The sequence below is a fragment of the Pelophylax lessonae genome (genome assembly GCF_965119305.1).
Source record: "Pelophylax lessonae genome assembly, chromosome: 1".
Classification (NCBI taxonomy): domain Eukaryota; kingdom Metazoa; phylum Chordata; class Amphibia; order Anura; family Ranidae; genus Pelophylax; species Pelophylax lessonae.
Window position 1 is genome coordinate 2906607 of NC_138768.1, and position 12677 is coordinate 2919283.

At 46.1% G+C, this 12677-nt stretch overlaps 1 protein-coding gene across 1 annotated transcript in view; it reads right to left on the minus strand.

The window, feature by feature from the left end:
• Positions 1-1402: 1402 nt before the first annotated feature.
• LOC309543158 (5,6-dihydroxyindole-2-carboxylic acid oxidase-like) overlaps positions 1403-12677 on the minus strand; it is a gene marked incomplete at its 3' end in the record, with an annotated part of 11896 nt that continues 621 nt past the window's right edge. The window contains exons 2-7 of the mRNA XM_082242546.1: positions 10333-10655; positions 8123-8327; positions 6732-6899; positions 5970-6149; positions 5238-5384; positions 1403-1590 (exon numbers count right to left, since the gene is read on the minus strand). Coding sequence (XP_082098672.1) covers positions 1403-1590; positions 5238-5384; positions 5970-6149; positions 6732-6899; positions 8123-8327; positions 10333-10655 — 1211 coding nt within the window. The remainder of the gene's footprint in view (positions 1591-5237; positions 5385-5969; positions 6150-6731; positions 6900-8122; positions 8328-10332; positions 10656-12677) is intronic.

A 12677-nucleotide genomic window follows, 5' to 3' on the forward strand; every position in this document is an offset into this window, starting at 1 on the left:
GACCAGTGGAGGGATTGGCAGAGAAGGGTGGAGGACACTGAGCAGAGACCAGTGGAGGGATTGGCAGAGAAGGGTGAAGGACACTGAGCGGAGACCAGTGGAGGGATTGGCAGAGAAGGGTGAAGGACACTGAGCGGAGACCAGTGGAGGGATTGGCAGAGAAGGGTGAAGAACACTGAGCGGAGACCAGTGGAGGGATTGGCAGAGAAGGGTGAAGGACACTGAGCGGAGACCAGTGGAAGGATTGGCAGAGAAGGGTGAAGGACACTGAGCAGAGACCAGTGGAGGGATTGGCAGAGAAGGGTGGAGGTCACTGAGTGGAGACCAGTGGAGGGATTGGCAAAGTGTGAAGGACAGAGCAGTGGAGGGATTGACAGAGAAGGGTGGAGGTCACTGAGTGGAGAGATTGGCAGAGAAGGGTGGAGGACACAGCCATGTGTGTTCCATTCAAAAGATTTTCCCTTCTTATTCCAGGTGACAAATTGCACATTTCCCATCCTGCCACTGATGTCTTCTGAAGTCTCGTCTGCTTGTTTACTGACCAAAGAACAAAGCGCTAGCAAGGGTCGCTTACTACACTAATCCATGTTCCTGTTCTCTACATCCCAAAGAATTGAATGGGTGGAACAGCATGACAACCAACCAGCATGCACAGAAGAGATCAGTAGAGAACCCCCCCCCCCCCCCCCCATTTTTAAACTCTTACTTTAAGTCTCACATTGTGTACTGAGAACCAAAAAAAGGCTCTTTCAAGGTTTATATGTGATAAATCACATTTTGAAAAGTACGAGGTGCCAGCCCAAAACCAAGTTCACACTTCTGTATTCATTTGTTATCACCACACAAACTAGGCTTTAATCAATCGGGCCCCACCATCTCCTTTGCTCCTCAAGCAGGCTTTTTTAGGAGAACATTCTCTGCACAAGTCATGGAAACCATGTAGAATGAAAAACAGCCATGGGAGCATAGACACATGGGTATAATGGTTTATGGGAGCTTCCATGTTCAACTAGACCATTCCTACATTCATCATGGACACTATTGCCTATAGGGTTTGTATGGAATACAAGACAGCACCATGAATGTTCGTGTGTCCATCTTCACAGAACTCAGACTAGAAATTGTTTTATATACTTTTTTTATTAAGTTGTGTAGCATTAACACTTTCATAAAGCCTCTCCTAGGAGTACAAAACCGACAACCCTAGAGCACATTTCCCCAACACTTGTGTCCGGTGTCATTAGCAGCACATTGGAATATTGGAAGAACCTTGGCTGAAGACCCTTTAGATCCAGTCCAGGAGGCTCTCCCAGCAAAAAGTGGCCAGAGACTTCTCTACAGCAAAATCGTAATTTAGAGAATCCATAAGTGGGAGATTCAGTTTCCAGCATTCCATTGGACATCACACAGTGTCAGCATTCTCCTCTTCAGAATACCGATGGTAGGACTCTGCCAGGAGAGGCTTCAGACTTTCCTTCCTCTGGTTCCTTCTCTGGATGGTCCACCAGGTAAAAGCACAGATCAGAGCCACAAGAACCACGGCTGCTATGACCAACATTACCCCAATCTCTTCATTTCCTAATGGACGACCTAAAAAAAAAAATAAAATAAAGTTTACCAATCTTAGTTTTTAAAATACATTGCACGAGTCATAACCCGAGAGACATCTCCTGGCAGCCAAGACCTCCCCCCAATTTACCCATTCAGTCCCATCTTTCACCATTTTGGATGTAGTTGGAAATGCCAAAATCATTTTTACCATCCGTGTGCCTTGAGAGCCTTCCTTTGTAAACCGGAAGCAAAGAATCTCCAAGATGGAGGGCGATCACTTAGGACAGTTGTCACCAGAACAAGTGTCCCCAATAAAGATTTTTCCATTTTCTTCAGCAAGAATGCAAACTTGATTTCCCACAACGGTCCAAAAAAAAAAAAAAAAAAAAATATAAAAAAAAATAAAAAAAACCCACACAGAACAAAATAAGTTCTTGCATGGAGGTTATGGATGATATGGACCCGTTTTTCCACATCAGGTTGGCATTTTAACCCCAACAATAAAACCAGTGCCGTCCTCCGCACACCGAGTATAAATAGCCCACACAATTCTAGTCTTAGCCTACAGAACAATTTAGTCCCCATTTTATGGGCATGACCATGGGAGGGAAAAATCAGTATAGCAGAAGACTATGGGCAGGTCTGACACCAGTTCACAAAAATGCAAGTGTTGTCAGTCCCAACTGAAACAGTAGCCAAATACCTTTCTAGCACATCAGGTAATTCTGGCATTGCAGGGGTAAAAGGATAAACCATGGGAAAGCGTGCTTGCAGTGTGTGTGCATATTTTTATTTTGCCCTGACGTTCACTGAGACATTAGAAGATTTTCACTTGAACAATATGGTTTTGCTCAGGTATTTGAACAGTTAGTCCATAGGCAGGTGCAGTTTATTCTCTACTGCAGGTGGCACTTGATAACAGCAGCAATGCAGTTTGGGGGGGGGGGGGTGTGGAGGTCAAGTTGAAGGGAACTCCCATTCCCCTCCAGTTTCTTTGGTCACAAAATGAGCAGCTGTCCTAATGCATTGGGGCACCCCATGTGACTGGTGGCCATCTTTGGTCAGGCAGAGTCTAATTAAGACTCAGGGTTTTGCAAGTGGTTAGTGTAGGGATCCCGGTCTGTCAGGGACAGTGCTCAGATAGAGGGAAAGGTTCTGGAGGACTAGGGACAATGCAGTGCCTATACCTACCTCTCCCAGAAGCCTACACCTTTGAGTGGTGCAGCCAGTCTGCATTCCACTCCTCATGGCAGATGGTCAACATTCAGTTTCCCCGCTTAGTCGTCAAGGTTGTAATGGACCCCAGGCATGTTTGCTTCACCACTGGGCTTGTTTGTACTAGCCGAACTTCTCTACAATGTATTATTGCCAAGCTTGGCCTCAGTTCACTGCCTACTGCACCTAACCCACAAGTGTACATGTAGGGTCTACACCATGGATCTCCAAACTATGACCCTTCTGTTGTGGACTACATGTCCCAAGAGGCATTGTAACTGACAGACATGACTAGGCATGATGGCAAAAGGGCCATAGTTTGGAGACCCCTGGTCTACACTAACCCAGAGCAAATCTGAGAGGCTTAGTCACAGATCTATTCATTGCCACGAGTCCAATGTACACCTAGAGAATGAATATATATATATATATATATATATATAGTACTTCAGCATTGCCACCAAGACCTCCATGAAGCAGCGGCAAGTACACACCTCATTGGATGGATACAGTACACCATTCTCCGGCTATCCAGGAAAACCCCAATTTTATGATTTCCAAGAGGCCATAATCTTTTGGGCAAACACTTCCCTGTATCTGCTGGTTTTATTCAGAAAAAGCCTTATAGGATCTATATTTTACAACATTAACCCCTTCATGGCCAAAACAAACCCTAAATGCCCAAACCCAATTTTGATAGGAGTTAGTAAAACTACCAATTACTTTGTGTATCCGAGTGGTTTATACCATTTTCAGGACAGATTGGGCTCACATTCAGTGGTAAAGGCATGGCTTTGAGCTTGATTGTGGTGGAACTCTGTTCTGCCACCTCTAGCACTGGCGAGTACAGAAGCTCAGCTCTGCATTACAAGTGACAGCCTACCTTACAGCTCATGCACCTCTCCTTGCTACCAATGCGTGCCGCGCCCCCCCCCCCCCCCACCCGAGGACTTCGCTTCTGTGAAAGGAGCCACATATGAGTGCACTGTGGGGCAATAAACTGCAGCTGCAGGAGGTACTAGACCTGGCTAGGTCATAAGATGGTGGAGGGGGTGACAGCAGTGGTCAGATCCGAGGGGGTGCAAAATTGAGATGTGGGGGGGGGGGGGGGGAGGGGAATTACAGAGAGGCTGTGGAAGAATGATGCAGAGGTGACCTGCGGAGGGGGTGGTGTGGTGGCGACTTTCGGACAGGGGTGCAGAGGTCAGCTTTGGGCAGGAGACAAGTAGGTTGTGGACAGTAGGGTGCAGAGGTAATCTGTGGATGAGGTTATAGAGCTGAGGACCAGCGTTGTAAAGAATGTTGCCCCCCCCCCCCCCCAAGCCATTTTTACCTGGAGTTTAAGGGTATGTTAGGCCAAGTTCACCTTTTACAAAATGTTCCTTACACCCATATTACCTTCTGGTATCCCCTCCCCACTGTGGGACCACAAGCGAGGGTTCTACCCCCTGTCATGCCAGACAGGACTTTGAGTTTAAATGAACTGCAGGCACACTGATGAGCATGCTCAGTTGATTCACACTGCCTACAGCTCTGAAAGGGACAACCTGTACAGAGATACATACAGGGTGTGCAAGAGCCTGACATTGCACCTGTGATCTGCTGGAGGTCCTGCGCCTATTCTGACAAAGCAAGCCCTGGGTCCATTAATATTGTTTTTTTTAATTATAAAAAAAGGAAATAAAGCTAGATCATTTACTCCTGACAACCACAGCAATACTACGTATGTGTACGTTATATGTACCTTTAGTTGGGCCAATACTACTCCATTTTGTTTTTGTCCTACCTAAAAAAGGAACAGCAAATACTAAAAAAACCCTGACAAGAGCTCCAGACCAATCAGATTCACCGGTCCCAGGATCCAGAGTTGTGCTCAGCCAAGCACTTTTCATCACCCGTCTTTGGTGCCGGCATTTTACTGTGGGCACCTGGCTGTGACTGCCCATGCATCCTGTAGTTTTGACATATCCCAGAACATTGCAGGGAGGGAGAGGAACTTGGATTATCTAGGCCAGTGATGGCAAACCTTGGCACCCCCGAAAAAAAAAAAAAATCATTTCTAAAAAAGAGGGCTCGGGGGTAGGAGGCCTTTAAGCAGAACTTTGCCCCTTTTGGGTGAAGCTCTGCTTTAATGCTAAATTTCTTCAATAGACTTTTCTAAAGACATCAAGAAGTGTGTTTCAAGGAGAAACAAAGGGACAGGCTAGTGTGAATGGTCACTGATAGCCAATCAGGTTTAAGCGGTGGTTCTTCTGGTTCTCGATAGGAGACAGAGGAGTCACCCCCTGGGAACGAGCTTCCAGCAACAAACCACACGTACTCGGCAGCCTAGATTCCTTTCTAGGGCCTAGAATAAACCTACTTCATGGATGACCCATTGTAGTCAAAGTAGTTAACCTGCAATCCTGTATAACAGACAGCTACAAAATAAGAGCCATTATATAATACTCAGACACATGATTGGTACTTACTAGGCCACTGAATGTCGTAGGAATAGCCCAGGTTGTCCGGTGCAGTTACAAACATCTCACTGTTGGTCACCGGGGGCCAGAAGGGAACCATATTGTGTTGTCTATTGTGGCCTATAGGAGCATTTTCCAGTGGATACTGTGTGAAATCTAGAACAAAACCAACACAGGTCCTCTTAGTTAGGAGCCATCGATTTAGACAAAGTGATTCTATGGTAGGTCATCTGTACTTTTATAACCCAGCCTGGCGCCAAACCCAAGAACGGTCACTGGCAGCAGTTTATGTACACAAATTATGCCCATTACACAGCTGCTATAAAAGACGAGCTTAGTCCTACTAAGAACCAGAATTGTTTAGCTTACATCAGTTACCATTCCATTATTGTAGAATTCGGGCAAGGATTTCAGATCAATGTGTACCACTGCAGCTTGGTTACTACAAGTATGGAAGAGCTCATAAGACTTTCATACCCTCCACCCACCTACAGATCATACCCAGCACCCCCCCTACAGATCATACCCATCACCCCCCCTACAGATCATACCCAGCACCCCCCCTACAGATCATACCCATCACCCCCCCTACAGATCATCATACCCAGCACCACCCCTACAGATCATCATACCCAGCACCACCCCTACAGATCATCATACCCAGCACCACCCCTACAGATCATCATACCCTCCACCACCCCTACAGATCATCATACCCTCCACCACCCCTACAGATCATACCAGCACTGTGTCTCCTCAGCCATTCGTCAAACACGGCATCTGTGAATGTATGCAGCAGCACAAAGATCGGGTCGTTGGGAGATATGTGGGTCTGTCCTCCTGTACCATTGAGGAACAAGTGAGCAAGGTTATGGAGGCTGCGAACTGTTGGGTTGTACTGGCCAGACGGCTCGCTGTACCCTGTGGAATAAAGAGTTTACCATCAATACATGGTTAAAAAGGTCTATAGGCACCACAACATCCAGGTGAACCTGTCCTTTCAGTTCTACAAATCAAACACATGTTTTTATGGACAACAGTGCCTTTAATGGCAACAGTCTTATATTAAAGTGGGGGTGTCCAGACTTAAATGGCCAGTTTTCTGTCCTTCAGACTTTAGGAGGGCCAGTGGAAGTAGAAAATGCCCAGCACAAAAAGATGTAACCACCTGGGGTCAGGAGGAATTGTGCCCTCCTCAGAGTCAGTGGGGGGTAATAGTGCACAATCTGATGTCAGCGGGAAGAAGAGTGTTCCAATGTTTATATCAAGGAAGACAAGTGTGGCCCATCATTGGTGTCAGTGGAAGCAATAGGGCCCTTGCATAGTCAATGAGAGAGAGAGAAATTATGCTCCACTGGTGGTCTTGAATCAATGAGATTGCCCCAAGGGCCACATAAAAAAGGCATGCAAAGTTCACTGGCCACAGTTTGGACACCACTATATTAGAGAATTAGTCCAGCCTCATTAGATCATTACCCCAGAAATGGGGGGGGGGTACTGTACCTTCAATTGTGTTTCGGAAGCTCTCAGAAGAGTTTGAGAAGAATGGTGCCGTGTCAAACAAATCTACTTCCAGACAAAGCAAAACCTCTTCCATTTCGGGAAGTCTTTGCACCATGGGCCGTGCCACATTTCCTGCAGGATTCCTCTGGATTGGTCCTCCACCTGTACCTGCAGATTATGAAATTAAGGGTTTAATCTGACCACACTAGACATGTGCAATTTGCTTAGTTCTGAAATTGAAATGTGGACGACATTTCAGATCCAGCCGAATCAAATTTCCAAATTACAATCTTAACAAATTTAAAAGAATTTGAAAACGAATAGGAAACATATTGCAATAAATACAGTAAGGTATAAAAAGTGAAATATGATGGCGTCCTACTTAGGCTGCCTTCTGAAATCTGACTAGAATCAAATCAGAACAAAAAAAGGAAAAGAAAATCTGCATAGCATACAGTAAGAAAATATAGCCATCTTGTGAAATTTGAATATGATCTTTTCAAGTTGTATTTGAATATTTCCATTGGAAAAAAATATAAATCTGGTCGAAAACTTAAAAAAAAAAAAAAATACAAAATTTCGAACGAACCTTGTAACAAGTCAATCCAACACAAGTTGCTTCATTCTGCACAGGTCTACACTAGTAGATTGAGGACTTGAAATGACAATGTAAAAATGTAACATTTAAATTTTGTAATAAATTTAGTGTCCCTAACACCCAATGCTATATCTTGGCCTAGGCCGACAAGGCCCCGGCCTAGGACAGCACACTATGCAGGGGGGGGGGGGGGTCACCAAGAGATGCCCGCGAGTCTTCCAAGGATGGACTGGGTCGGGAGGAAAAAAAAAAAAAGTCTGGTGCCCCCATAAAGCCCCAACTCATACATTTGGGGGTCATAGATTAGATAGGCAACATGGGGTGATGGGGAGGCAGTGAATAAGAAGTTGGGGGTCAGGGGGCCGTCTACCAGTCTGCCTGCAAAGAGAAATGGGGGCTTCAAAATAACAGATGAAGAGGTGGATCTTAAACAGGAAGGGGTGGGACAAATTTAGATGGGGGGGGGGCACCCAATTTTAGTCTTGCCTAGGGCAGCACAAAACCAAAATACACCACATACTGTTGCAGTTAGTCCAAGAAATTGACCATTCTGGTCCTTCAGATTTTCTCATCACTAGCTCAATACCAAAAAAAAAAGTCAGTTTGACCCCCACTAAGAGTTGGGAAATTGAAAACCTTAAACCGAAACATTTAACAAAAGTCTACCAATATATGACCCGTTTAAGGCGGACTCATTTCAGGTCATGCTGCATAAAGCATGTTCACATTTCCCATCAGAGCCGACCTCATTCATGAACTCGCCCAGTTACATTTGTGAATCCCATTTACTCACTGTTGCAGATTGTTCCGAGGCTCTCGTAGTCTTCTATATCTTCACAAACCACTCTCCATTGAGAGAAGACTGAATTTGGGCTTAGCAGATTTTCTCCAAAATTGCTCCTCGCACCCATCAGGTCATCGGTGCAAATATCACACTGGTTTCCACCAATGGCAAAATTCCAGTAAGGCAATGAAAAGGATGGGTCTTTCAGAAGGTTCTTCAAACAAGACAAATGAGGAAAGAGCAAGCATTAGAGCCACCATGATGGAATCATCTAGTTCTACACTTTATGCCATAGAGGCCTTAAAACCACCAAAAAAGTATTTGGCTCAATGCATTAAGCTTTAAAAGATTTTCCTATATTGCTCATCCTAATGGTGCTTTTCCACTGCATGGAACCGAATGGTTCAGCTCGCTTTTGTGCTTTTCCACTGCTGGTACCCCAAGGTACGGTGTAGGAACGGTGCGGTGGCGCTTTTCCACTGCATGGAACCGAACGGTACGGCTCTCAAAAACAGTACCACCTCGATTGTGGTTCCAAGAGGTACCATACCCGTTACCATATCCCACAATCCTTTGCATGCAGTCACTACTAGCCACTGATTGGTCAGAGAATCCCACCCACTTAACTTTAGTACTACTTTAGTGGAAAAGCAAACCATACCGTACCATGCGGTACCAGCAGTGGAAAAGCAAACCAGGCCAAGCAGGGCCGAGTAGAGCCGAGCCGGTACTTGCAGTGGAAAAGTGCTATTAGTAAGACATTGACACCAAATTTAGATTATTCTAATGGGATATATGCACCATGTACTAAATTCAGTTTTGGGGGGGGACTTATAAACAAGATTGGATATTTGGTACAAAGTCCTATATTTAAAAAACATTCCCAACGACCATCGATGCAAAAAGTATTCCATTAGAGAAAGCTACTGTGAGCTGTAGATAAATAGTAGGAGTTCCGTGAGCCAATAAAGATATTTCAAGGGTTTCACCACGTGAAAGGTTGCGAGTGGCTGGCCCAACCAGGTTTGGTCTCACTGTCTTCAATTGAACTGTTTTCCTCCTCCTGGTAAGGAACAGAAATCAGCAAGTCTGTCAGGGATGCGCTGGCCATAATACAGCTGAAGCTCCGAGGCGCACAGAGCAGGTGTAGCCCTGCGGGTGCCCATCTTGCAGCACACAGGAGCATGTGCAGTCACCACTGACACGGTGCCAAGTGGCCTATACAAGATGAGCAGCTGCACTCGTTGGTTGCTGTCAGATCTGCAGCCATTATCCCCAGTTTCCAAATCTGCTTCTGTACCCAACTTCTGTGTTTGACCCAGCTTGCCCCGACCACATTTTAATGTTGCATGCCCCGACCTTGGCTGGCTTCTGGACCCAATTTTCCTCCTGCTTTTCCTGATCCTGGTTGTCAGCCTCTGCTTGCATCTGGACCATTCTCAGCTTGTCATTTATGCCTGCACCCAACCACCCATTGCCTTCTGTCTGCCCTGCATACTCCCTGGCTTTGGCCAACAATCCCGCCTGCCATGTGCGGTCAGTCTTCCTGCACCCACTACCAGCTACTGCCAACCCAGCCCAGGGTCTGCTGTCCCTGCAGCTCCAACCCAACTCTGGTGACATACCTTCTCACATCTGCAACTGGAGGAAGATCCTACAGGCAGTCAAACCTCACCACACTCAACCACTTTTGCATCAATGTTCCCTGAGCTGGGGCTGTATGAGAGGCCGCCCTCTACACATCAGGCTCTGCCAGGAGGTATGCGTCAAGTCTTCCCAGTAGGGACACAAACCACAAAAATGACAGTGCCTTAGCTAGCGCCATATCTATAGACCGTAGCCATTGGGGGTCACCCGTTCTGTATTCTGGTGCCAGCAGATATCTTCCAATGCATTTCACAGATGTTAAGATCCACTTTAGGTATCGGAGGACACCATACCCCTTGAGGGAGAGAAATTGGTATAAAGCTTATGTAATGACCACAACCTATTGGGGGGGGGGGGGGGGTTCAATTTTTCACTCATCCATTAAGGAAAATTTCAAAGGAATCCCATCTTATAGCTTTTTGTGCCTGGCCGATATCCCATTGCATTAAAGGGTGTAATGAGAGACGTCTAATGGAAAGGGGCTTCCTTCCCCCTTGCTGCTCCAATGCAGAAACAAACCCGATAAGATTGTAACCTTCCCCTGCTCCTTAAGAGAGTTTTAAGGGACTTACCTGAATGTCCCTTTCCAGCTGCAGCAAATGGAACCTGTGCCATGTGAGGAAGGCTGGACCTTCATGAGAGAAGTCAATACCCCCAGCACTGCCCTGACCCAGGCCTAGGAAGGTTTTGCTGACGCTGTAGTAGTGAGTCCAGACGAAGTAGTCATAAATGGAGATGTTCTCGAAATTAGTAGCGTTACTCTCTGGATCGATCAGCTGATTGTAGTGTCTGGTGGCGATGACGTAATCCGGGTGCACCGTGTTCTTCGCAAGGTCGAGGGCATCAATGAAATGCTGGCGCTCCGTATCATTCAAGGCCATAATATTTCTTCTTTCTAGACAAGAATTGAAAGCAGAATTGTCACCGGGTGTTTATTGGAAGCCACAAGCACTGCCCAGAAGTGTCAGCTTTGTAGGTCAAGAGTTAATGGCTACATGATAAGACATCAGAAAAGCAGGGCATTTTTTCAGCAGGAATGCAGGGGGGGGGGGGGGCGGACGCAGTTCTGGCACCTCCAGCATTGAATGCATGTAGGAGTAGTGGGGTGCACTAAAGGGTCCAATAATGCTGGCTGCGGCTGGGGGACCCATTATTCCGGGGGGGGGGGGGGTCTTATTTTGCTAGTGGGTAGGGGGTCTATTGAGGCTGGCGAGTCTTACTGCTGGCAGATCAATTACTGGGGGATCTATTGTTGGAGGAGTCTGCTGCTAGGTGGGCTTTTATTGCTGGGAGAATCTGTTTGGGGGGGGGGGGGGTCTATTAATGCTGGCTGCTGGGACATCTATTGTGGCAGGTGGGGGGGGTCTATTGTTCCAGGGGTAGGACTGTTGTGAGGCAGGCAGTATTTTGTTGCAGTTGCTGGGGGAGTCTCTTGCTTCTAGAGGGGGGTGGGGCTATTGCTGGCTGCAGGGGATCCATTTCACTTTTTGGAATTCGGATTGCCAAATTCCATACAAATTATGTAGCACCACAAAATTATACTTGGTTCCGCTTTCCCAAAAGGTGGTACTGGGGGTTGGTAGAGGCAGAGCCAAGGGACGTCTTGGGAGATCCTGCACCTATTCTGAGAAAAAACACAGCACTACTTGATGCTTTGTGAAAACCCTCATGAAGCAGCCACCATTTATGGTCCATCACCACAAAGGTCAGAAGTAAAAAGCTCAGCTATGAAGATCCAACTGCTGCCGGTATTAAGCAGACCATAGCTGGTAGAATAGGCCAATGAAAATTCTTGGGAAAAGAATCCAAGCACGTTTACTATTTTTTTAATTAGTGGGATAAATCAGGGGGTATTTTTGACCACAGTGGTGGGAATATAAAAGTTAAAAAAGCAAAATTAAATCTTTCGAACCACAAAACAAATTTATTGAAAAGATGGAGAATTTTCATACAAATTTTCATAAGAATTTGCTTAAAGCTGGCTATAAGTGGATAGCATTTTAGACTGTTGTAAGCGTGTCCCAATTCTTGCTTCCCCAGCCACATGTTGGTTCCTCCTATTGGCTTATCTCCTATAGGGACATAGGAGTCCTTCGAAGAACTGCAGTGTTTAGTGAAGGGGGGGGGGGTCTTGGACACTTGAAAGCCATGGAATACCTGAAGACATGGGCCACTGGGAAAGTATACATGAAAGCTTAAATTTAAAGAGCCATGAGGATTTACATGGACCATCCCCAAAATGGAGGTGGTGAAGCTGCAGAGGCTTCAAGAAAGTTGCTTGAAATGCTCACTGTGTACCCCAATCTCCCACAAGGGAAAGCCTGTATGTACCAGGACTTCCAGGCCAGTATCTAAGAATGGGGCACTCATTGACAAATTCCTACTTTCATAGTCTCTGTACATAACTTTATATGGCAAACACATGTGGGAGGCGTGCGGTCTCTTAAACCCATGCCTATTGATCATCAATATACACTATTACTGCATCCTATTCTAGATGGTACATGGGTTCTCTCAAACAGCTCAATATCCAATAATAAGCCCAACATCCAAGGCAACACAACCCCCCCCCCCTCAAATGGGATTACCCAATCAAGGATAGACTTCATTAAAAGGGATTCCCTCCCCCCCAAAATCAGAATTTTATCTCATCAATGCATTTCCAGGATTGGTAAGCCGGAACTAAAGAAGCCAAGAGGAGTTCCTTTGGTCATTCAAGCGAAAGAACTGACCCAAATCCCCCATCCACACATTCGATGGGGAAGCCATCGTGGTACCCTCAAGCTATGCACTGGCTATCTAGGGGGATGGGAAACAAGCATATGCCACCCCTCTTGAATACTACATGTCCTCAGCAGGAGGTGACTGGGCCAGGTGATGTCAGGGGTTGCCAAGCATGTGGTGGGAGCGCCACTTC